General features: G+C 58.5%; 1 protein-coding gene, 1 long non-coding RNA gene and 1 other non-coding gene across 4 annotated transcripts; 2 read left to right on the top strand and 1 right to left on the bottom strand.

The window, feature by feature from the left end:
• Positions 1-2,820: 2,820 nt before the first annotated feature.
• Positions 2,821-2,927, top strand: LOC113919026. The gene has a single exon (XR_003518771.1). It is a non-coding gene; the product is annotated as a U6 spliceosomal RNA (small nuclear RNA).
• A 6,684-nt stretch (positions 2,928-9,611) lies between these two features.
• Positions 9,612-17,951, top strand: TLE5 (TLE family member 5, transcriptional modulator). Of its 2 annotated transcripts, none has more exons than XM_027583532.2 (7): positions 9,612-9,804; positions 10,927-11,024; positions 13,237-13,300; positions 14,616-14,660; positions 15,203-15,265; positions 16,647-16,721; positions 16,807-17,951. In XM_027583532.2, exons 1-7 carry the CDS (start codon positions 9,778-9,780, stop codon positions 17,026-17,028), a joined length of 594 nt encoding a protein of 197 aa, XP_027439333.1. In that variant the 5' UTR covers positions 9,612-9,777; the 3' UTR covers positions 17,029-17,951. The 2 variants fall into 2 exon arrangements, with proteins under 2 accessions (XP_027439333.1, XP_027439334.1); XM_027583533.2 differs by having other exon boundaries at positions 9,641-9,804; positions 16,810-17,697.
• A 746-nt stretch (positions 17,952-18,697) lies between these two features.
• Positions 18,698-23,364, bottom strand: LOC113916720. Its single transcript, XR_003518007.2, has 3 exons — positions 23,291-23,364; positions 22,059-22,138; positions 18,698-19,927 (listed from the first exon to the last, which is right to left on the bottom strand). It is a non-coding gene; the product is annotated as an uncharacterized LOC113916720 (long non-coding RNA).
• Positions 23,365-25,295: the final 1,931 nt, after the last annotated feature.

Genomic DNA, 25,295 nt, shown 5'->3' with positions numbered 1-25,295 from the left:
GAAATGGTACATTTTTGTTTATCCAGTCATCTATTTGTGGATATTTGTTTCTGCTTCAAGCTACTGTAAATAATTCTGCTGCTAACACGGGTATATTGGCATCTGCAGAATCCCTACTTTCAGTTCTTTTGGGTCCATATCCAGGGGTGGACTCGCTGGGTCGGAGGGTGACTCCATGCTTAACTTTTTAAGGAGCCATGGGACTGTCTTCCCCAGTAGCTGCCCCCTCCCCCAAGCCACGCACCAAGGCTCCGACTTCTCCGCATCCTCAGCAGCACTGGGTGTTTTCAGGTTTCTTCTATTAACCATCCTGGGGGCGGGGAGTGGTGTCTCACTAAGGTTTCAGTGCATTCCCGGATGGCCAGTGATGTGGAGCGTCTTTTCAGGGACATCTGGCCATCCGTATGTCATCTTTGCAGAAATGGCTGTTCAGGTCCTCTGCTCAATCTCGCAACGGCAACGGTGTTCCACGGTGGCACTGGTGGTTTATTTTGTGGTGGTGTTTATATATTTCGGACAATGGACTATGTCAGGATTTGCAACAACGTTCTCCCATTCTGTGAGTCGTCTTTTCATTCTCTTGATGGCGTCCTCTGATGCACAGAAGTTTTTAATTTCTGTGAAGTCTTGTGTGTCTAATTTTCCCTTCCTTGACTTTTTTTTTTTTTTTAAGTCGGCTCCACACCCAGCGTGGAGCCCAACGCGGGGCTCGAACTCACGACCCTGAGACCAAGACCAGAGCTGAGATTCACAGTGAGATGATTGACCGATGGAGCCACCCAGGCCGGCTCGCTTCGGCGCTGGCTCTGCCATTTGTCCCTGCCACCCCGCCTCTTGGCAGCTCCACCCGTGCCCCCCAGCACTGCCCATCCTGAATCTCCATCAACGCCCCCTCCCGACCCCCGGCCGGAACTAGCTCCCCTCTGCTCTCCGGGGGCTACTGCTGCCGGCCTAGCATGTCCATTAGGCAGTGTCTGGGCTCATGATAGTTTAGGGGCCCATGACAATGTTTTCATTTCCTCCAGGATCAGAGGCAAATGATGAATACAATAATCATGACTATATCATCACACATCTGCCCTGGATTATATCTGTCAGTATACCAATGCCACCGTGAAACACCATCTTTAATATTATCCATGGAGGAAGGGACCCGCAGAGGTCCTGGTGCCACCCCGCATCCTGCTCTCCTGGAAGCAGCCACAGGGAGGTTTCGAAAGCCAAAGGGGACCGTGTTGCCCTCTCGCGACACCTGAAAACCTTCGGTGGCCCCCCAGCAGCCTCCAAGTGAACACAGCGTCCAAGCACCTGGGTGGCCTGTCCCCTCCTCTCCCCATCGCCTCCCCTCCAGCCCCTCCCGCTGCCCCTGGGCCTTGGCACGAGCTGCCTCCTCCAACTCATCACTTGTCGCCTAGGTAACCCCCACATCATTCACTTTCGGGGGAAGCCCTCCCCACCAACCTCCCGGCCTCCAGCCAAGGTCAGTGCCATTGTTATAAACCCTCCTGGAAAGAAACTCCCCGCCGCCGCCTCCTTCTCTAAAGTTGCCATTTGTCTCTCATTAGAGCAGCAAGAACCCGCACCCCAGCGCCGCTGACACTGACACTGGGCAGGGTCACTCTCTGGGGGCGTCCCGGGCATGGTGGGGGACTGAGCGGCGTCTCTGGCCCCACCCCCTCCATACCAGGAGCCCTGTCCCAGTGTGACAACCACAGAGGTCCCCAGATGTTGCCAAACGTCCCCTGCAGGCAGAATCTCCCCGGTTGGGAGCTACCCCGCTGGAGCCTAAGGCCGCCATCAGATTCACGTCCGCCTCCCGCGCCTGCGCGCCAGGCCTGCCATCGCCCTCCCTGTGGCCCCAGGGCCCCGCACATGCTCCGAGCACAAGGCGCGCAGCACTGGTCAGGCCTTTTCCAGCTGACCCCGGGGCTGAAAGAGCGGGACTCAGGAGGACGATGCTGGGGGGGGGGGGGGGGCGATTGTGCCCTCCCAAACCCCCCAGGTGGTTGCATTTGGAGGTGGGGCTTGTCGGAGGTGATTAAGGAAAGCGAGGTCACAGGGTGAGGCCCTGATCTGATAGCACTGGTGGCCTTGCGAGGGACGCCACCCCTGCCCACGTGCACACGCGGAGGAGGAGAGGCCCTTGAGCACACAGCCGGAGGCCGCTGCCTGCAGCGAGCCGGGGACAGAGTTCTCGGCGACCTCATCTGCCCCCGGCACCTGGGTTGTGGACTTCCCAGCCAGGCTCAGAACCGTGAGAAATCAGGGTTTATGGTTTATAAGCGGCCCAGCCGCAGCGCTTTGTTACGGCAGAAGGCCCGGGCTGACCAAGACTCAGCCTGCCTTGCTGCGCGAGGCCTCATCCTAAGAAAGACGTTCTTCACATCAAGCGAGATTTACTGAGCACCTACTGTGTGACAAGCTCTGTGCAGGGAATGAAAACGCCTCAATCCCTGCCTTGTGGAGCTGACCTTCTGGTGGAGACAATAAACACATACAGGAAAATGTAAAGACAGAGATGTTCTTATAAAGAAAAACTGAGAAGGGGAGTGGATGGATGTCGGGCTATGCTAGGGAGGCCCAAGATGGCCCGTGTGAGAAAGTGAGGGATGGGCCAGGTGATTTCGAGAGGAAGAGCCTCCCAGGCGGCAGGCATAGCCCGTGCAAAGGCCCTGGGGCAGCAATGGGCCTGGTGTGTTGAAGTAAGGGGTCCTTGTGGCTGGGGCAGAGTGAGCGAGGTGGGGGGGGAGGACAGGGCAGGTGATGAGGGGCCTTGGGGACCGCAGGGGGAACTTTGGGTCTCATTGTAAGTATATTAGGGTGTTCTCTTCAGCAGCACACACGCTAACATTGGAATGAGACAGAGAAGAATAGCATGGCCCCTGCATAAGAATGTCACACAAATTCATGAAATGTTCCACATTTTAAAAAATTTAAGCCCAAAATTATAGGTTTCTTTTTCACTAAATAGGCAATTGCAATACATGGTATAATGAAATGGACAGAATAAATATTCAATTTAGTTTTCCATCCAGGAGATTCTCACAGCAAAATCATAGTTATTTTGTAAAAAGAAAAGAAAGTAATAAAACGTATGAGGGGATCTAGGGAGGGACACCACCTCATCTCTGTGTTCAAAACTCTCCCTCTGAGCCTGGTTCCCCTGCTGGAGAAGGGGTTAAACTATGGAAAGAGGGAAGAAATAATCCTGGGGCCGTGCAATAGGATTGGAGCAATCAGCAGGAACTCACCGTTCCTAAGACAGACAGCTGAGAGACAGACGGACGACCAGTAGGTAATAGATAGCATGGTAAGTGGATGATGGCGGGAGAGATGATACATAACCACGTGATGGATAACTGATAAGATCAATAGATGATTGATAGATTGATAGGTAGGCTATAGATTTAGGTGACAACGCGCGAATAGGAGTGCTCAGCCCTGCTCACTGGAGGGTTCCGGAAGCAGCAAATCCCCTCCAGTCTGAGTGCACCCGGCACCCCGTTCTTGGTTCCCAAATATCATTCTCCACTGAAGGGAAGCAGGCTCGGGGAGAGAGGGCCCAGACCAGAAAGAGGGCGGGGGAACGACAAGCTGAGCTTGCTCAGAGAGTGGAGCACGTATCCAGTGACCCAAGGGGGACAGATCCAGGGACAACTAGATTCTGGGTATATTTGTGAAGCTGGACCCAGTGGGGTCACTCAAGGATCTTAACAGTATACCTGCTTTTGTTACTTAATTAACATTAACGGGGCTCCTGGGTGGCTCAGTTGGGGAAGCGTCTATCTTCGGCTCAGATCATGATCCCGGGGTCCTGGGATTGAGTCCTGCACCGGGCTCCCTGCTCAGCGGGGACCTGGCTTCTCCCTCTCCCCTCTGCCTCTCTCTCTCTCTCTGTCTCTCATGAACAAATAAATAAAAATCTTTAAAGAAAAAATAATAGAATCCATCCTCGTTCCCCCTGAGCCTCAGTGTCCTCATCTGGAATATGGGGGAAATAATCAGTGCGTCATCCATTCACCGCAGAAATACCTGGGCTACTCTGGCCAGATCCCCGCTGCATGCTGGGGTGCCCAGGACATGAGACAGGCTCCCCTGGATCGTTTTACTATGATGGGCGGACAGTGAATAAACAAGGCCATAGCTCAACGTGGTTTTTTCAGAGTCATATGGGATGCTTCAAATAATAATCAACGGGGAGACATAACGAGGAACGATTTGGATGATGGTGTTTTTTGTCTTCCCACCAAACTGGTCACAGAAGGCCTCACCGAGCGTGCCGACGTCAGGGCATGTCATGTGACGCACCCTGGCCAACCGGACTCCACGGGCCGCCCACCTTGAACCCAGGTGTCCCGTGCCAGCCACATGTGCAAAGTGCTTTTCCAGGTGGTGCACCCATTCATTCGTTCTGTCCTGTGTTCATTCACCCATTCGCCACTCCTCCAGCCCCTTAGGGTTAGCCAGGCCCCATCCTGGGTGCTGGGGATATGGCCGTGGCCCACACAGACCAAAATCCCTGCCTCCTGGAGCTGACACTCCCGTGGCAGAGAGAACCCACAAAATCAACCCCTAACACCCTTCATCTGTCAGATAGTGATGAGTCTAGAGGAGGGAAGGTGGAGCCCTTACCGGTTTGGGGAGGGCAGGCCTGGGGAGGGGGGAAGCGGGTGAAGTGGGTGGTGAGTGCAGGATTGGATCCTGCTGTTATTTAAAACTTCGAAATTTTGGGGGGACACCAAAATTTGGGTGGCTCAGTCGGTGAAGCGTCTACCTTCCGCTCGGATCACCATCTCGGGTCCTGGGATCAAGCCCCGCATCCGGCTCCCTGCTCAGGGGGGAGTCTGTCTCTCCCTCGCCCACTCCCCCTGCTTGTGCTCTCTCTCTCTCTCTCTGTGTAAAATGAATAAATAAAATCTTTTTAAAAATTAAAAAAAAAAAAAAAGAGGACAACAGTAAGCATTGGCAAAGACGTGGAGAAATCGAAATCCGCCTGCCCGGCTGGGGGGTGGGGTGGGATGTGAGACAGGGCCCCGCTGCGGGAAACAGGTTAGCAGTTCCTCACAAATGAAGCAGAATTACCATGGTGACCCAGCAATTCCAGTTCTGCGTGTATATCTGAGAGAAATGAAATTATTCATCCACATAAAGACATAGACAAATGTTCGCAGCAGCAGGATTCACAGGGGCCCCGAAGTGGAAACACCCCAAGTGTCCAACGACAGATGAACAGAGACGCACACGTGGTCCACCACCGACGGGAGTGTCCCTCCGCCAGGAACAGGAAGGAGCGAGGCGCCCACACACGCCGAGCCCACGACACTCAGGGAAGGAACCAGACACAGAAGGCCACGCGGGGTGTGAGTCCACGTGGGTGACACGTCCAGAACAGGCTCATCCACGGACGGGAAGGGGGCTTGTGGGGGCCCAGGGCTGGGGGCGGGGAAGATGGGGAGTGACCCTGATAGGGATGGGGTTTCTTTTTGGGGTGACAGAATGTTCTGGAACTACGCAGAAATGATCATTGCACAACATGGTGAATGGATTAAATGTCTCTAATGGTGAATTTTCATGTATTTTACCACAATTAAGAAAAATAGTTTGCACTAAAAGAGTGGGTCTCATGTTGTCGGAGATTTTTGGTACCCCCTCAGACTTTATGCCTGAAGAAAATGCCTCACTCAAAACTGCACTTACCCTAGTCCCAGCCCCGCCAAAATTAAGTAAGGAAGTCACAATGAGGTCTCATTGAGAAGGTGACCTTTAAGCCAAGCCTGGAAGGAAAGGAAAGAATTAGCCAAAATGGCATTTGGGGATGCCTATCAGAGCAGAGGAAGTAGCCTATGCAAAGGCCCTGGGACAGGTCTGGGCCTGTGTGTTGGAGGAACAGCAAAGAGGCCCGATTGGCTGGAGCAGAGTGAGCGAGGGAGAGAGACTTCGAAGTTCCAGCAGGGCCTTGGGGGCCTCGGGGAGGATTTGGGCCCTTACCCCAGGGAGGTGGGAGCCCTGCAGGGCTGTGGGCAGAGGACAGACAGGACTTGAGTCAAGTTTTTAAAGCCTGTTAGCTCTGCAAGGGGAGGGATTTTCATCCTCCTTAGTCAGCACCCTAAACCTCCACTTAGAATCCTCCTCGGCACAGAGTAGGTGCAGGAGACACTTACTGAGGGAGGGAAGGAGGAACAGCTCCAGCTGGGGGTGGGTAGGGGAGACGAGGTGCAGGGTGGGAAACTCACACTGCCCCCAAGTCACCCAGCTGGGCTATGGCAGGCCAGAGGCTCAAACCCAGAGCTGGACAGCTGAGGCCCCAGCTCCACCGGGCCTACCAGAGGGAGGTCCCCAGCCAAGCCGCCGGTGGCCACCTGTTTCCTCCCCCGCCTGTGATTAATGGCCCTGCAGCCCATCCATCATGCACCAGCCAGTGCCTGGCTCTGCCCCGGAGGCCGTGGGGCCCAGTGCTCATTTGTAAGCAGGCTGCGAGGCTGGTCTCAGACGGTTGGATCCATGAGACAGATCCCTGCCCCGCCTTGCTCCCAGATATGGCCCTGAGAACCCCGGGAAGGGGAAACACCAGGACGCAGGCCCAGAGTCGGGGATGGGTGGGAGCTGAGGGGTGTGCAGGGGTGCTGCCCGACAGTAAGATCCTCGAAAGCCCCAATCCCCCCGTATTAATTATCTAGTCAAGACCATTCTGTCCCGGGCTGTGGCATCTTCCCTGCCTTTCCCTCACCCACCGCTCCTCCATGCAGTGGCCCCAGACCCTCTCCTGGACTGTAGTGTGGGCACCCCACCCCATCTCCCGGCCTCCCACCTTGCCTTCCTCCGTTCCGGCAACCAGCAGAGCCTTCTACCTGGCAGACCCTGTATGCTGCTCTAAGCCAGGGCTTCTCAGCTGGGGACGATCTGGCCCCCAGGGACACTCAGCAACGTCTGCACACACTGCTGCTTACCAAGACTGGGCAGGGAGGTGCTCCTGGCATGGAGCGAGTGGGGGCCCGAGATGCGGCTCAACACCCCACAGCGCCCAGGATGGGCCCTCACAGAGAATGATCCAGGCCAGAATGTCAGGAGTACAGAGGCTGAGAAACTCTGCTCTAAAACCTCCCATGGCTCCCTAGTGCCCTCCATGTAAAATGCCAATGTCGCAGTCCAGAAGGCAGGGTCCTGCTTCCTCAAGCCTCCTGGCCCTCTCCGACCTACCCTCCCCCCCCCCCATGCTGCCTCCATGCCCTACCTGGAGGGGCTGTGTGCCATAGTGGTTAAAGGCCCAAGGACCTGACTTTACATCCTGGCCCTGCCACCTTCCAGCTGTGTAACTTTGGCCAGGTCACTTCACCTCATGGTGCCTTAATTTCCCCCATCTTTCAAACGGTCATAATACCTAAGGCTAAAATCCTTAAAGCCCAGCATGGCACATATTAAAAACATATACAGCTTGGTTGGTTTATTTTTATTCATGGTCTGGGACACAATTCTGGGCTTCTCTGCCTGCTGAAAGGCCCAGCCCTGACCCCACTGGGCTGGGGGTGGGGGGGTCTCTCGTGTCCAGCTCTGCCCTGCCAGCCAAGCCTGGGGTCTGCTAAAATGGGAGTGTTTGATCCCCAAATACCTGAATACTAGATCAGGCTCAGACACAGGCGGCTTCCCAGGAGAAAGGGTGTCTGGCGTGTGGCTCATGCTGTCCCACAGGACCTGAACTCAGTTTAATGCTGTGTTGTCAACATCTTGAAATTCCTAAATTCCTAAAAATGTTTCAGTAAGAGACACTGCATTTTCATTTTGCCTTGCCCAAAAATCCTATAGCCCATCTGCATCGGCGACTCTGATATGATGTGTGGGGTCTGCATGTTCCAGAACCCGATAGGAATACTGAAGAACTTTCCAAAAAGGTCTTCCTTTTTTTCTTATAGCATCAGGACGAGGGGGACCCACATCTTCCTTACTCATCTCTGGCCCCATCAGATATCATTTTTATTTAACACCCAGATATTTTGCTCAGCATGAATTTTTGGGGGGTATGACTTTTTATTTTAAAAAACATTAAAGTAGCATTTATCTTGAAGGGTTTTGTGTTTTTTTGGCGGGGAGGAGGGGGCAGGGATAGGAGGAACCTTACACATTGCTTATTCATCTTATACTTCTCTGGTCTTTCATCTGCCCAGGAAAGGTGTCTGGGGTCCGGACTCTCCGTTTTACAGATTGGGAAAACCCAAGGCCCCAAGAAATCATACACATCCAGAGAGGCAAGCCGCATAGTTGATAATGATGGTGATGGTGGTGGTAATTAAGAGACTGCATTTAGCACTTGCCAGGTTAACTGTGCATTACTTCACCAGCTTCTTTGGGGCCTGTTCTCCACATGGCAGCAAGAGAGATCCTATCAAAATCCCAGTTAGGCCGGCCCTGCCCGTCCAGGGCTCCCATCTCCCAGCCTCCCTTGCAGTAAAAGCCCAAGTCTCCCCCCCAGCCCCCAAGGCCCTGCATCATCCGTCATGCGCCTGGCACCAGCTACAGAATTTGCTCGGCCCAATGTAGAACAAAACTGTGAGACCTCTTGTTCAAAAACTATTTCCAGACCACAACAGCAGGTCATGAACCCAAGCACAGGCCCTTCTGAGTGCAGGGCCCCTGGGTGAACGCGTTAAGCTGCTGGCCCTGCCTCCGACGTGCCAGGCTCGGTACTGCCTCAGGGCCCTTGCACTTGCTATTCCAGCCTCCTTGACTAAGCCATCCGCGCCCCCACCCCTAGCAGGGCTCTCTCTCACCTTCAGGTCCAGCAGGCCTCTCTGACCGTCCCCTGTTTAAAACCTTCCCCCGGCGCTTCCCCCCCCCCCCCACCGGCTCTCCCTGCTGCTTCATTTGCCCCATAGCGGTTACCACCGGTTGACCTGCCCGGGATTTGGGCTCGTGCATTTGTCCGTCTGTCTCATGTCATCTCCACCAGGGCTGGGACTTTGTACCCCCCACCCCCAACCCACCCCCAGGTCCTGGAGCAGGGCCTGGCACACAGTAGGCGCTCAATCAGTGTGCGTTGAAGGGATGGCTCCCATGAGGTCGGCGCGATTACCTCGGCCTTTCTACAGAAGAGGAAACCGAGGCTCCGAGAGAAAACAGCCAGTGAGCCAAGGTTACAGAGCATGTCCCTGGCACGCGTCCAGGTCGCGCCATGACAGAGTCGGCGGTTTAGATGGGGGCGGCCGGGCCCTTTCTCTGCCAGATGGGGAAACCGAGGCCCGGCGGCGGCCCGGGCCACCCCGCCACCCCGCCGGGAGGGGCCGTGGCCCCGGGGCGGGGCGCGCCGTGCCCAAGGTCACTGCGCCGGCCGGCTGGGGAGGCGGGCTGGGTGGGGATCCGCAGGCCTCCCCGGGCGCGCGCCCCCCTCGGCGGCGCGCACGGGGCCCGGGAAGCAGCAGCGGCGGCGGCGGCGACGGCGGCAGCAGGTGGAGCCGGAGCCTCCGCGCAGCCGAGGCCGCGGCCACTGCCGGCGTTGCCGCCATTAGACAATAGGAGCGGCGGCCGGGCGTGCGGGGAGGCGGGCGGCGGGGAGGGGCGGGGAGGGGCGCCGGGCGCGCAGGAAGCGGGGCCCGGGGCGCGCCGGGGCCGGGCGCGCGGGGAGGGGGCGCAGGAAGCGGGCGAGGCCGGGCGCGGGAGGCGGCGGCGGCGGCGGCCCCGGGAGCTGCCGATCGGCGCCGGGACAAAGGCGCGGCCGCCCGGCGCCCCGAGCCTCCCGAGCCGGGGCGCACAGCCGGGGCGCAGCCCGCGCCCCCCGCCGCGACTGACATGATGTTTCCACAAAGCAGGCATTCGGTAAGCGGGGCCCGCCGGCCCGGCGCCTCCCCCCCACCCCCAGCTCCGGGCCCGGCATCCCCCTAGGTCCGCGCCTGGCACCCCCAGTTCTCATGTGGGCCATTCCTCCCTACCCCCGCCCGGGTCCCGGCCCCGCGCACCTCCCCCAGATCGGCGCCTGGCACCCCAGTTCCCAGACGGGCCATCCGTCCCCCCCGCCCCGGTTCCCGGCCGGGCCATTCTCCCCCCACCCCCCACCGCCAGCTCCCTGCTCGGCGCCTCCCCCAACTCCTGGGCCGGGTCCCCTCCAGCTCCCGGCTCAGAGCTACTCCCCCGCCCCCACCACCCGGGCTCCCCCCAACACCCCCGGAGGTCCCGGTCTCTCTCCCAGCTCCCGACCCGGTTTCGCCCCCTAGTTCCCAGACCCGGTGCCCTCCAGCTCCCGGCCCGGATTCCCCCCTCCCCCAGCCCCTGGGGCATGCTTCCCCCCCACACACACCCCAGCCCAGCCAGGCCGGGCCTCGGATGGCCTTGGCCTCGAGCCTGGGGCACCCGGGGAGCCCCAGAGCACCGGGGCTGGTTTTGGGGCCTGGGAGTGGGGGGGATCCGAGGCGCACCCCTCCCGGAAGAGCGTGGCGGGGAAGAAGGGTGCTGGGAATCTGGGGTGGAGGGCCCCCCCGGGTAATTTCGGGCGCTGGGAGAGGCCCCTTCCCCGAAGGGACTTTGCAGGGAGGACTTGCGCCCCCACCAACTTGGGGAGGGGGACTCTAGGACGCCTTCTGCCCCCCTCGCAGAGGCAGTTGGGGCTCTCGGATGTGCACACCCCACCCCCGGCGCATTGGAGGGGCGGTAGAGGGCGCACGCTGCCCCCCACCAAGGGCGGACCTTAAAACGCACCCCCACAGCCTGGGGGTGGCGGGGAACCAGGCGGCTCCGGGCGCACCCACCCCCTCGCCTTCTCCCGGGAGAGGCGGGGGCAGGAAGCGAGGGCGGGGGCCGCGCCAGGGGCTGTAAACACGGGCCCGGGAAGTGGGGCGGGGGGGGGGGGTGGGGGGGCGCGCTGCAGCTGTGCCGGCCGGCCCGCTGCCTCGGGGGTCGCCCCGCCCCGCCTGGCCCTGACCGGGGCCGCCCCCCTCCCCACAGGGCTCGTCTCACCTACCCCAGCAACTCAAATTCACCACCTCAGACTCCTGCGACCGCATAAAAGACGAGTTTCAGCTGCTGCAGGCTCAGTACCACAGGTGAGCTGGGGGCCAGAGGCCCTGCAGGGTGGATGGTGGAGACCCCCCCACCCAGGTCTGGAGGGAAGGTTGTGGCCACTGCCACGTACATATATTTGAAAAAAATGGAGGTAGAGAGCGTCCTATTATGTGGTAGGCGCTGTCCTGAGCGCCTTTCTAATATTAAACTCACCTAGACGTCAAGACGGCCCATTTCAAAGGTAAGAACATTATCTGCGTGGCTTCAGAGTCCCTCCCCATCCCCACCCCCATCCCCCTTGGATAAAAGACCTCCCAAGAAGTCGGGGGGTGGACCCTCTACCTCCCCACCTCCAAAAGAAAACATTCTGTAGCCTGTTCTGTTTCTTTCTGCTTAGTTTTGGAGGAGTTCCTAGCGTCCTAACAGATAATCAAAGGTGGCTCTTCCTTCAGAATTTAACGTTCTAACATTGTAAAGGGCTTGCCAAGTGCAGGATCTAAGGGGAAGGACCTGGTACTGTCTTCATCTCACAGTTAAAGAAATTTAAGCCCAGAGAGGTTAGAGATTTTCTGGGGATGCACAGCAGAGAAGTGGCAAACAGATTTGCAGCCAATCTCTGGGTTGAAGAATGCGGATTCTCATGGCGCTGTTAGAGAGTGGGGGCGGGGGGGGGGGGGCTTTGCCTGGGAATCAGAAGGGAGTCCTTGGTCACCATCACAAATCCCAGCAGGGCCTTGGGCCCTCTCTGGACCTCAGTTTGCCGGCACAAAAGTGTTCCAAGAAGGAGCCTGGGTTTTCTCCAAGAAGAAGAGAAATAGATATAAATATATGCATATATTTTCAAAAACTTCACCTTTTCGGGGTACTTTCCATGCTCCCCACGTGCTAGATACTGAGCCGACATCCTGTTGTTCAATCTTCCACGTTTTCCTGTTATTGTGCCCATTTTCCAGACAGGGAAACATAGGCACAGGCCGTTGAAAGGCAGGCCCCAGGAACTTTGTTCTGGTTCCCTGATCGTTTAGGGACTTGGCTTGGCAGGCCTGGCTACACTGAGGGGTCCTGCCACATTGGGGGTGCACCCAAGATTTGCCAGACCCTCAAGAAGGGCCAGAAATTCATAGTTTGGAGTGAAATTACCTTTTCTGTTTGTTTGTTTGTTTTAATGGTGTCAACAAATAGCGTTTTTTAAAGAAAACGAGAGAAAACAAACTCGGGGGTGGGGTGGGGGGCATAGCCACAGAAACTGTGGCTCATCTCTGAATCTGGGCGTACAAGTCACAGTTTGGTGGAGGGAAACGCCAGGCTCCTGGGAGGACCGTAAGATCAAGCATTTATTGGGTGTTTACTGTATACCAGGCCCTGTTCCAGAAGCTTTTCTTGTCTTAATCCGTTTCCTTCTCACCACCCCACCCTGGGAGTTTGGTACTTGGCGATGCAGAGACCAAGGCCCAGGGAGGTAGAGGGGTTTGCCTAGAGCCACACAACATCAAGGTAGCAGGGCTGAACTGTGAATCCAGTGCGTCTGGCTCGCGTCTGTGCTGTCAGCTGTCTAGGTCTTTCTCTGCCCTCCTCACTGGGGACAGGGGTGGGTGGGCTTTGAGAAATGCCCTAAGCTCAACCCTGCTGGGAGAGCCTGAGAGAGGCTGTTACCCATCTCTGTTACCCAACAGTGGAACTTTTACCCCCTAGTGAAATCAAGGCCTATAAGAGGGGCTGGGCCCCCTTTGAGATTCCTTGGTGAGTCCAACCCAGAGCCCTGCCAGCCAGCCCTCCACCCTCCACCTTTTCCGCCCTTCTGTGGCTTCTGTGCCTTCCTCTCCGGCTGGATAGTTTTCCCCAGGGATTGGGACTGTGGCCTCTGAGGCCCGCTTTCTGGCTGTGTGACCTTGAGCGTTACTCAGCCTCTCTGGGCATCCATTGCATCATCGGTGAAATGAGGGTGACACAAATACTGATCTCATCGAGGCTCCGGACAGGGAAAAGTTTCTTTGAGTCCCTGGCTGACCCACAGTCCGCGTGTTTGCTCCGCCTTTTATTATCTATATTATTACCCATGACTTTTTCTGCCACCAGATCTATGAGGGTGATTTCATGATCCTCGTTTTACAGTTAGGGAGCCTGAGCTCCACCCCCCCCGCCCCATCTTCACAGAGGAGGACGTCCTTCTCCTCCACCAAAGCTCTGGGTCCCCCCCCGCACAGTGGGGGACCTCAGCCCGGCCCCTGGTCCCTCTCCCCTTGTTCTTTTCAGCCTGAAGCTGGAATGTGACAAGCTGGCCAGCGAGAAGTCAGAGATGCAGCGTCATTACGTGATGGTAAGCTGGCCTCCCGGTCGGGCAGGGCAGGGCAGGGCAGGGGGCGACCCCAGACCCTCCTCCACCGCTGGCAGCTGCCTGAACCCTAGCCACCTCCTGGGGGATGGACGAGGACTCGGGGTCTGCTCTGCATTCAGCTGGCCCCTGGGGCCTGGCTGAGGCCGCCTTGCTGGCCTGGCTGCCGGCCCAGGCAGTGGCCCAGGTGCCAAACCACCGGGTTGCAGTGTGGGCCTGCCAGGTCCCCCGGCTGTCCTTGGCAACAGAGGAGGCCGCTGCTGTGTAAGCCAAAGCCAGGAACTGGCTGGGGGAGCTGCCGGATCCCTCCCTGCCCCCACAGTTCCCCTCCCTGCCCCCACAGTTCGGGCATCCCAGCCTTAACTCCTCCTTGCCCAAGCTTCAGAAGGAGGACTCCTGGAGGGGGGGGGCGGGCATCGAGCAGGAAGCTGACATCCTTTGAGGTTGGAGGGAGGGAAGGGGTGACACCGCATTCTTTGCCTGACATCTGAGACCCTGCGTCTGCGCATTGCCAGAATCACTTGCTGGGATCCCTACCCACCAGGTGGCAGTTTCTACATCAAAAAGCCCCTGCCTTGGTCCAGCTCTCCCAGGCTGTCGATGAGGCAGAGAGAGCCAGACACCGACCCTCCTGGCCCTAGAGGGCTGGAGCAGAGGGACCGACCCAGGAAGGCGGGATTCCAGAGGGGGGCACACTGCCTGAGGAAGGCCACATGGAGGATAGAGCATTGCAACTAGGGTCTTGAAGAATGAGTAGGAGCTTGCTGGGCAAAAGAGAAGAAACCACGGGAAGTCCTGGGAATGAACTTGGCTTCCCCTGCCCCACCTCCAGGGATGATGGGGAGCCACGAGGGGCTTTAGAGGAGGGGAGGAGGCAGGGTCAGATCTGGGGCGTGAGGAGGGGGGCTACTGACCCCAGAGCCAGACCCAGCAGGCTTTGTTTATCCTGATTATTTATACCCAGGAAGGCAAACTTCCCTGGAGTCTGGGGCCACCCGCAGACAAGACACATAAAGATAAAAGATTAGGAGTCCTGGAATGTATGTGTGTTGGAGAGAGGGCTGGATAATTATTCCAGAAACCAGGGGAGCCGGGCCTGGCTGGGGCCCTGAGGCTCCCCCAGCTCCCGGCAAGCAGTTCCACCAGGTGCCCGGGCTTCTGCTCCCGGCATGGGCACCTCCCACCTGCCCTCATGCTCCCCACCCCGTGTGTGTGTGTGTGTGTGTGTGTGTGTGTCTCCCTCTGGCACACCCCCCAGCCTTTGCCCACCCCCATTTCTCTCTGTCTCCCCACCATGCAGTACTACGAGATGTCCTATGGCTTGAACATTGAGATGCACAAGCAGGTACGCCCCCCCGCCCACTTCTGCAACCCCAGATGGGTGGGCCCGGCCCCTTGGCTGCGCACCAAGTCTGATCAGGCCTCCACACCTGATCCTGTTACCTTCTGAACCCCTGCCCCTGTTCCTTCTCAGGCCTCCCTGGGAGGTTTATCCCTGGGAGGAGGGTGACATGCCAGCACACTGCGAACCCCGGGGTTGCCCCTTGCCCTCTATCCTTGCTTTGGCCATCTGTGCCCTGAGTAGGCTGATATCAGGGATGTCATAAAAATAATGATGTTGGTGGCCCCCTGGCCCCTCCCCCACCTAGCACCCCCGCGCCCCCCCCAAGCCTGGAATCGGTCCTGAGCCTTCCCTGTTAGCTGCGGAGCTGAGAGCCAGCCTTAGATCCCACCTTGGCTGCTGACCAGGGGCCCATAGTCTGGAGGTGTTGATCTGACCCTGGGCAGAGTTGGCCTCCTCTTGGGTAGAACCTCACAGGCCTCTCGGGGCTGGTCTGCACCTGCCCCCTGCTGCCTGCCCTGGACTGAAGCCTCTGTGTGTTGCAGGCTGAAATCGTCAAGAGGCTGAATGGGATTTGTGCCCAGGTCCTACCCTACCTTTCCCAAGAGGTGAGTGGCGCCCCGGGGGCTGCAGGGAGGAGGAGGTAGTTGGACTGTGAACTTGCTCCAGGGCCTGCCCCCCCCCACCCCTGCCTCCCCCATGCTCTGGGGCAGCAGCTGTTCGATGCCCAAGGCGCACACCTCCCCTCTCTGGACCTCCCAGACACAGAAGAATCCCCAGCTTGGAGAAACCCCAGGGGTGCAGGGCGGTGGAGGGAGGGGCCTCAGCCTGCTGTGGAATTCCCAGCCTGAGTGAGTCATTTCACGGGTAAAAATGTCAGATATGCCAAAGACTACACCAAGATTTTTTTTTCCCCCTTCTTGCTTCTGCATTTAATCCTCTTGAGATTTGTCTGCCAGGCCCTGTGGGTGGCCTCAGGCCAGAAACCACAGGGGGTGTGTACGGGGAAGGCACTCAGCTCACGTATGCAGACAGACAGACATGCACAGGTGCAACACAGATGTACACACGGACCCGTGGACACGCACCCTGGGGAGCCATGCGCTGAGCTCTTGCTTTTGCTTTTTGGGATTTTTAAGACTCTTGGTGTGGGGCCCACTCCACATTCCCCCCACTGCCATTCCTGCTCTCTGCCAGGTTTCCTGTCGATCTTTCATCATTTCCTCTTTAATCCCTGACTTTATCTTGGGGCCCTTCGGGTGACCTGCATGCTCAGGGACAATTCCAGAAGGACACTATGAAAACCCTAGAGAAGGGGGTTCTTGGGGCCCTGAAGACCTAGACTTGTGCTTTCCTTTCATGACAGGGGCTTCCTGGTAGGCAAGGCAAAAAGGGAGATTGGCAGAGTCTAGCATCTGATGGCAGGAGGGATGGACTCGTAGGGAGGGCTGGGGTGTGGGCAATAAATTGCCCCGGGAGGGATTGCCCTGAACCTAGACTCATACCCCAGCACTGCCAGAATCCACTGGGCCTTCCCCAGCTGTAGAAGGAGAGGAGCTTGGGTTAGCCGATCTCAGAGCACAGTCTGAGCTTAGGATCAAGACTTCCCTGTACAGTTGGCCAGGTTGGGCACTGTACATTTACTTCTTGGTGTATCGCATTGAATAGGTCACGATCCAGGGTTTCTCTTAGACTCACCCGATGGCGTTTTCTTTTTTTTTTTTTTTAATTTTTTTATTGTTATGTTAATCACCATATATTACATCATTAGTTTTTGGTGACGATGGCGTTTTCTTAAGTATCTGGCACCAACCCCTTTGGGCCTTCTGCGAATCCCACTTGGTGAACAGAAGCGGCTGGAGGGAGGGGTTTTCTGATGGGATGGAAAGCCATGGTGGGGCGCGCCTTCCCCTGGGCTCTGTGCCTCAGACCCCCACAGAGATCAGGGCATATAGCACCTGGCTCCTCTCTACCCCACACCCCTTCCAGCACCAGCAGCAGGTCTTGGGAGCCATCGAGAGGGCTAAGCAGGTCACCGCTCCTGAGCTGAACTCCATCATCCGGGTACGTCTGGGTCGCGGGCGGGCGGGCAGGCGGGTGGGCAGGTGGGCCCACGGCAGCTCATGCTTCCCTCCCGTGTGCCTTGCAGCAGCAGCTCCAAGCCCATCAGCTGTCCCAGCTGCAGGCTCTGGCCCTGCCCCTGACCCCGTTGCCCGTGGGGCTGCAGCCGCCTGCGCTGCCCGCGGTCAGCGCCGGCACCGGCCTTCTCTCGCTGTCCGCGCTGGGCTCCCAGGCCCACCTCTCCAAGGAAGACAAGAATGGGCACGACGGTGACCCCCACCAGGAGGATGACGGCGAGAAGTCGGATTAGCGGGCGGCCGGGATGGGGAGGGTGGGGGGGGACAAAGGGGAGACAGACACGGAGAGAGAGGAACGTTTAGCGCAAGACACAGTATAGCTCGGGTTTGGCTGAACTTGGTAGTATTTATGGTAGCCGCCTGCTGGGGTCCTAGCCCTGCCTGTGTACCACCCCTAGCTTCGCTCACACCCCCGGCTCCCGGCCTCCCTCCTCCTCCGCCTCTCCTGCCTCCCTCCTCCTCCTCCCCTGCAGCCTGAGTGGGCGGATGCCTGCTCATTCCACACAGGAGGCAAGCTGAGGCCTGGAGGCACAAATGGGAGGCCAGGTCAGAAGACAGCAAAGCCTCAGAAGCCCCGCACCCCTGCACTGCCCCGTTCCGCAACCGTGCACCTGACCGCCGGCCCGCCGGGCCCCTCAGGGCGCACGCCCCCAGCCTCCCACCCTGGCACTGCATGCAGACACCACGCTAGCTGCCCCTTCCCGCCCTGGGCACCCCACGTCCCTCCCGCCTCACTCACCTCCTCTGCTAGTTCCAGAGCCCACGCCCACCTGTCCTCTCCCCGCGCCCGCCAGAGAGGGGGCAGAGAGAGTGAGCTTAGCCAGGAGCAGGGGGGAGGAGTGGGGGGCGGGCGTCCCAGAATTCCCTTTCTCCCCTTCCCGAATAAAGATGAGGGTACTCAAGTTGTCTTGGTTTTTATTTTATTTTTTTCCTTTTTCCAGTATACTAGCTTGTCTTTTAAGAAAAGGGATATTTAAAAAAAAAAAGACAGAAAAATGTTTTAAAAAAACAAACACCCACACCTGTGTCTGTATATAGCCTTTTAGACTGTCAGCTTCTGTTGTGCTCAGTCGTTTGATCGCTGCAGAGAGAAGGGAGAATGCTGTATCGAGGGTGGGCTTAGCTGTGCCTTTCAAATAAAGATGTGAGAAGGTTGGTTGCCTTGTTCCTGCCTCTGTGTTGCGGGATGCTGCGGCGGTGCCCCCCTTCCCATGGGAGGAGGGGGCTTCCCTCACATCTGAGCTCCCGCCTCCTTCCAGGATGGGAGAGTGAGGGTGGGGTGGGGGCGGGGTGGGGGCGGAGTCCGGCTTGCCAGCGTGGGCTGTCTCCCCAACTTGATGCATAGACCAGAGAGGGTCAGCTGGAGGCTCTAGGTCACACAGCCAGGCCCAGGTGCTTGAAGTTGAGCAGAGCTGACTTCTGATCCCCAGGCCAGAGGGCTCCTAAGTGGCGTTCTTTTCTCTTAGAGACAGAAGATTTTGAGCCTGCAGAATCCATCCCCGCTGCATACCCACAGAGACCCTTTCTCCAGATCTGAACACACAGGACCACCCCCCAGCTGAACCTGACCCCCGGAGGACCTCTGGAAGGTCTCCCTGCCACGCCCCAGCTGGACCACCCGGGGAGCCAGAAGGAAAGGAGATTCCCGGAGTGAACCTGGCACCTGGGCCAAGAGGCCTCAGGCTGCCCACCCAGGATATGGGGCGAAGCTGAGGATGAGGCAGGGCGGGGCGGCATAGAATTCCTTACCCTCAGGGACCTGGGCAGCTGGGGGGACCTTTGAAGTCCAAGAAATTCTCACCTGCCCCCCAATCTAGCAGGTTCCCAAGGTGAACCAAGGGCACGGGGATGGGGGGGGTGGGCGGCTTACCCTCTGGGGAAACGGCTCATGTCCCTGAGGAAAGAGGAGAGGAGGGGGGAGCATGATTGGGTGGTCCCACCAGCCTCCCCCTGGGTCCCGGCCCTCCCCCCATGATAGCACCTCTCGAAACGCCCATGTGATGGGGGTCGCTCCCTGCCTAGCATTTTATCCTTGTGCTGAAAACCCAAACTCACCCAGGACACTTGGGGAGCGAAAACTGTTGCAATGCCAAGTGTCGCACCCACCTGGAAGGCAATCTGGCACCCAGCAAGTCCCCTCCTGGGTCCCCACCCCCAGAGCCGTGCCGCACCCAACCTCCACAAAGGCACGGACAAGGGTGTCCAGAGTTGCTGTCCTTCCTCCCCACTTCCCCCAACCGGAAGCTACCCGCTGCCCATCGACCGAATGGCTGAGCTGTGACATCATCATGCCTGGGAAACACGACAGAGCCACGAAAAAAAAGTACGAGCCACCGCTCTACTCAACACCCCGCATCTCGCTCATGGCACGCTGAACAAAAGCAGCTGGGGACAAAAGCGTAAATACAGAGTGATTCCATTTATATAAGGAACAAAATCAAGCCCAAGTGACCTACAGTGTCAGGTGTCATGGGGTCACCCTTGCGAGAGGGCGGGGGAGGGGCAGAGGGGGCTCATGTTCCATTTCTTAACTTGGGGGCTGATGACATGAGTGTGTTCACTCTGTAATCATCAAATCGTTCACTTACAATCTGTGCCCTCTTTTGTGTGTTACATTTCACAATTTTTAAAAAAATCATAAAAAAGATTTGGGGGGCCTCCATGGCAGCTGGTCCTGCTGCCCACCCCTCCAATGACTCCAGCAGGCTGGAACCATCTTGCTGTTCCTTGCCTAGAGGCCTTTTGCACATGCTGTTCTGTCTGTCTGGAACAGTGTTCTCCCTCTTTTCTCCCCCCCCCTTCCCAGGTAGTAATCCTCCACGACTTCCAGATATCAGTTTTCTCAAGTCCTCCCCCGACCCTACCCCAAAGCAGGGGTCTGTGGCCCCTCCACCCAGGTCCCGCACAAGCAACATATTAATATGTCACATGATGGTTGCAGGGAATAATCCAGGCGGCCCAGCAATCATGGTCGTGGGAGGTAGGGTTGTCAGCCCCTTGGCAAGATGAGAAGACTGAGGCCCAGACAGGCATGACGGCGGCCTCCAGCCTCGATTTAAATCCTGGCTCTCGCTCTCACGGCTGGATAGTCTAGACAAGTGGCTTCACCCCTCCGGATCTTGGATTCCCTATCTGTAAAATGGGTATGGTCTCAGAACAAGCCCTAGTTATGAAAATCATATTATTTAATCCGCGGAAAGGCTTCTAGCAGGGACTCGCACATTCATTCATTCATTTAGTGGGACCTACTCGGAGCCCCAGGGACACAGAAGACATAAATTCCTGCCCTCTGGCTGGAACAGACAGATAACCGGGAAAATCCAGAATGTGTTGATAGAGAACGAGGGATGGGGAGTGTTGGCTGCATTTTTTTTTTTTTAATTTGCTCATAGAAGCAACTCAATAAATGCTAGCAAATTTATTGAGGGCAGACCTGAGTTTGTACCTGTCTCAGACCCTGACTAGTGATTTGAGGCCAGTGAAGTCACTTGTCTGACCTCAGTTTCTGGGAAATTGTTCCCGAGAATTAGCAGGAAGCCTGCAAGGGCTCACAAGCTGTCAGCTGATGTTATTATTACTGATGTTGCTGGCAGATGAAGGGAGCCGTGGGGGGTGGGGGGGGGGTCACAAACCCGGCACCCCCAAACCAGGGGTCTTCTCCGGAGAAGGGGCGCCCTGCCCAGCCACGGAGGGCCTGTGACCTCGGGGGTCTTCCTCCGGGCCTCGGAGCCCCTCCCCCCAATCCCGCCGGCGGGCCTGGGTCCCCCGAGGGTTTGCGGAGGGTCCGGGAGCCCCCTGTGGGGCAGGGTGACGAGAAAGTCCTGAGGGTGCGCGATCGCGGCCGCGGAGCCGGGGCGGGCAGAAGGGCCGCCTCCCGAGCCCCCTCCCCGCCGCGGCCTCCTGCGCTTAACGACCGCGCCGCCGGCGACCTCGGCTAATTGATCCGCTAATGGGCCCCGCGCCGCGGCCGCGCCTAATGAGGCGGGAGGAGGGGGCGGAGGGGGCGGAGGGGGCGGTGGGGAGAGTGCGGGGGGAGTGGGGAGAGGAGGGGGGGCTAGGGAGGGGGGAGAGGGAGGAGGAAGACAAGGGAGGGGGTGAAGGGGTGGGGAGGAGGAGAGAATGGAGGGGTGGAGGAGTTTGGGCAGAAGCGGGGGGAGAGGAGGAGAGAATGGAGGGAAGGGAGGGGAGGAGGTTAGGGGAAGAAGGGAGGGGAGGGGGGAGGAGATAAGAGGGGGACGTGAGGGTGCGGGGGAGGGAAGGTGGAGCGCGAGAGAAGCAGCAGGGAGGGGGAAAGGAGCTGAGAGGGAGGGGCGGAGAAACTCGGGGAGGGGGCCCAGGGAGGAGAGGGAGGAGGGCCATGCGCCCAGCTCCTTGGGCACAGGAGGGGGGAGCAGTGGGGGTGCGATGAACCCACCCATTTCTGACTACCTCACCCCCCCCTCGGACACCATCCCTTCAGGGGGTCCCTGCTCCTTCTCCAAAGCTCCTCCCCTTCTCCCACCACTCTCCTTTTGAGAAGAGAAGAGCCTTTTTAGCAGGGGGAATCCGTGTGCATCAGGGGTGTGAGCCCCCCCCACCCCTGTGCCTCCATTTCCTGTCCATACACTGCTCCTAACGTCCTCAGTGTGGGAGAATCCCACAGGCCCCAGGCGCCTGAGCGGGACTCAGCCCCTGTCCCCATATAACCCTCTGTACCTCCACTGACTCCTGGGTCTGAGAGCACCCCAGCCCCCGAGACCTAGCCGTCTCCCTCCTCCCTCTGGTTTGAGCTGGAACTCCCCGCGTGGCGCACGAAACGGCCACAATCCAGGCCGGCCAGGTACACCTGCTGCCTTCCTCCTCCCTGAGTCCTCCGGGTGTTGGCAGCTTGGGCACAGTCTTGGGGGAGAAGGAGAAAGAAGCCCGGCCGATGGTGGGGTCGGGAACCTGGAAGTGATGTCACTCTGCCCATTTTGCAGACAGACAGCAAAACTGCAGCAAATTGTCAAGGCCACAAAACAAGGCAGCGCCATGCCATGGCAGGTCACCCGGCGCAGCTAAAGGAGCTCTTGGCCCCACTAGGAGCAACCAGAAATAATCAGGAAGGCCAAGCGAGTCATAAGGATAACAGAAATCATAAACAGCTACGACTTGAACTTCTGTTATGGTCCCAGCCTTGGCTAAGGGTTTGGACTAGTCTCTGTTAATTCCTTCTTCCTCATTTTTTGACATTTATTTATTTATTGTTATTCATCTCTACACTCAACGTGGGGTTCACACCTACCAGCCCAGAGATCAAGGGTCACATGCTTTTCCGACTGAGCCAGCCAGGCGCCCCATCTCTCAGGTACTTCATGAAAAGACCTGTGAAGGAAGGACCAGTTTGCAGATAAAGAAACTGAGGCTCGAGACAGGTAGTGACTTGCCCAAGAGCACACAGCCAGGAACCTGGATCCCGATGTAGGAAGGCCCAAACGACAGGGTCCAGGATCTTAGAGCCATTTTGTTGACGAGAAAGAGAAAGCTTCTGGAGCCAGTGCTGGAGAGGAGGGCTTCCAGAGGATGGGGGTGCAGGCAGGTCAGGGTACAGAGGGAGGGGGCTGGGCTGAGGAGGGTGTGAGAGGAGGGGTGCTCCTTGAGGCACTGCCCCCCTCCCTTGTGGAGGCCTTCAGCCTAACCATTCTTGGCCTCTTTTCCGTGCCTGGGGGTGACCAAGCCTGAGAGCACCTCAGGGCCTTTCCCTCTGCCTGGAACACACTGTCCCCAGAGCCGGGCACCCGCTGCCATCGCCACCACCAACACCCCCTCTCCTGCTTGCTTTATCTTCACAGCATCAATCACTGCACACAACCTAAGTCAACAGATATTCCCTTGTTCTCCCTTTCCCCCCCAACTCTGAGTTCCGTGACAAAAGGGATTTGGTCCGATTTGGTCATTACTGAAATCTCGGGGCTTAGCATTGCGCCTGGCACGCAGTTAGGTGTTCAGTGAAGATTTAGGGAGCAAGAGAGAAGATGGCAGAGAAGCCAGCCGCCTCCTCCGGGGCCTGCCTGCCAGCCTGGGAGCCACGGCAGGTGTTTGAGCAGAGGAGGGGCACACCCAGGGACACGGAGGGGCCAGGCTGGAGGGAAGACAGAGGCAGGGGCTCCGGAGGAGGCCATGTCCTCTACAGATGCTTTCTGACATTAGGAGCTGCAGGAGGGAACCCATGCACGCAAAACACCCTGCCCGCCAGGGACTCCCCCTCAGGGTCCCCCCCACTACCTTTGCCCTTCGCTGTGTCTCCGCCCTTGGCTCTGGGTGTCCCAGAGTCTCTGTCTCCCCGTCTCTCTCTCTCCCCCGCCCCGCCCCCCACCGTCCTTCGAGGTCTGTCTGGATCTCTCTCTCCTCCCTCTCTATCTCTCCCTCCTACTCTCCCCGTGTGCCCCCCCCCCGCTCTGCGTCCCCTCCCCGCCATCTCCGCCTCGCAGCCGCCCCCGCCCTCGATGCCCCCCCGCACAGCCCTCTCCCACCTACCCCAGCCGCTGGGCCACGTTGCTGGGCGCCGGCCAGGCCTGGAAGCCCGCCCCTCCCCCCGCCCTTGACCCTCCGTCCCCCCACCCCTTCTCCCCCGCCCCTCCGCCCCTTCCTTCTCCGCCCCCTTCACCCTTCCCCTCCCGCCCACCCTCCGCCTCCTCCCCCTCCTCCGCCTGTCCCCAGTGTTGCCTCCTCCCCGCACCCCACTCTCTCCTCCTCCCCTCCCCGCCTCCCGATCCCGGCCCCGGGGAGGGGCGGGGCCCGCGCTCCCGGTGCCCTGCTGGGCCTGACCGGGCCTGTTGGGTAACGCGCTGACCCGGCCCGCGCGGTCTATGGTGGGTTTCCCGGCCTCGGCGGCGGCGGGTAACCGGACACTAGGTCTGGCCGACCTGGGCGGCGGGGAGGGGGGTGGCCCCGGGGCCCCTGAACATTGCGGCTGGGAGCCTTACCCCAAGCGCCGGTGCTGTGTGACCTTGGGCAGGTCCCTAGGCGTCTCTAGGCTGGGCCGCCTCCGCTCCAACGGCTCCCAAGCCAGACCGAGTGGCCACGGGCATTTATTGGCTGCCTGCTGTGTACTAGGCTCTGTGGTGGGTGCCCAGGGACCCAGGACGGAGCTCCTCTTGACCCTCATGGAACCCACAGTGTCTAGGGAAGACAGATAACAAATAAACCAGCAAATAAGATAATTTCAGACAACAGTCAAATGCTACAAAGAAAAATCCAACAGGGGCAGGAGACAGAGAATGACAGGGGGCCTCTCTCCATGGAGGTGACGTCTGAGCTGAGACCTGGATGACAGGAAGACGGGTAGGGAGAGGGAGGGTGGGGGGCTTCAGGCCGAGAGAAGGGTGAGGGCAAGAGCCCAGAGGCAGCTGCCAGGCTCGCATCCCCTACTTTGCAGGCCTGTTGTGAGCATCAGACACCAGGTCAAGGGAATAATCCAGGCGGCCCAGCAATCATGGCCGCGGGAGGTAGGGTTGTCAGCCCCTTGGCAAGATGAGAAGACCGAGGCCCAGACAGGAATGAAAGGTCTCACAAGCAAACCAGAGGCTGGAAAAGCAAGATCCAAAATGCCCACGCAGTCTGTTCCACATACATCTGTGCGATGCCTACTGGGGACTGGGGCGAATCTGGGGTCCAGGGAGGAGCCCCCGAAGAGCAGGGATGGGGGCAGGGCTCACCAGGAGGTGGGGCTCGCCAGGATGCCGCTGCTGGGCGAGCGGAGAGGTGGGGGCCGTGGAGAGGGTGGGACTTGGGATGGAGCGGGTGTGGGGGGTGTGGGGTCTGGGATAGGGGGAATGACCTGGAGCTCCCCAAATACAGGTTGCCTTTTTGTCCCGGCCCCGCTTGCTTCCCCCTGCGCACGCGCACGGGATCAACAGGCAAGGCCAGTTCACCCGTCCAGCCGTTTGATCCTATGACCACAGCATGAAGTTTCTATCATTCCCCTTTTTTACAGAATCACGGTGTGACACAGCCGCAAGGTAGGATTCGAACCCAGGCCTCCAAGGAAAGTGTGACCTCAGGTGGCCATGGATCCCTGCAAGCTAGGTTACAAATGGAGCCCCTCCCTAGGCTTGCCTCTTTATCCTCCCAACCAATATATGGAGCAGGCACTGAAATAATCAGTTAAGTGTTCCGAGGGGGATGACGCTTTACTGAAGGAAATGAAATGAGGGGGGCTGACCAAGTAGGAGGGTTGAGGGCTGCTGTAAGGCTAGCGAGACCGGGCCTCACTAGGATGTGATGTTCGGGGCCAAGACTGGAAGAGGGAGAAGAGTCGCCATGGGCCAGGCAAAGGAAATAGCCCATACTGAAGTCCTGGGGCAGGACCTTGCCTGGGCTCTTAGCGGAACAATCAAGAGGCAGGAGAGGCTGGAGGGAAGTGGGCGTGAGAGGCTGGAGGGAAGTGGGTGAGGGGGAAGGAGCGACCTGAGGACAGGGAGGGGACGGTAGTCAGATCGTGTAGACAGAGGGAGGAGTTTGGATTTTATTCTGAGGGTGA

Source organism: Zalophus californianus, chromosome 1 (assembly GCF_009762305.2).
Source record: "Zalophus californianus isolate mZalCal1 chromosome 1, mZalCal1.pri.v2, whole genome shotgun sequence".
NCBI classification, from domain to species: Eukaryota; Metazoa; Chordata; class Mammalia; order Carnivora; family Otariidae; genus Zalophus; species Zalophus californianus.
Note: the sequence above shows the minus strand (reverse complement) of the source record. Positions and strands in the feature narration are given on the sequence as shown.

Excerpts from the sequence above, each read along its gene's own strand:
- TLE5 (XM_027583532.2), top strand. The coding sequence starts at position 9,778 with ATGATGTTTCCACAAAGCAGGCATTCG. Across the intron at positions 11,025-13,236 it reads CTGCAGGCTCAGTACCACAG|CCTGAAGCTGGAATGTGACA; the intron begins GTGAGCTGGGGG and ends TGTTCTTTTCAG. Across the intron at positions 16,722-16,806 it reads AGCTGAACTCCATCATCCGG|CAGCAGCTCCAAGCCCATCA; the intron begins GTACGTCTGGGT and ends TGTGCCTTGCAG.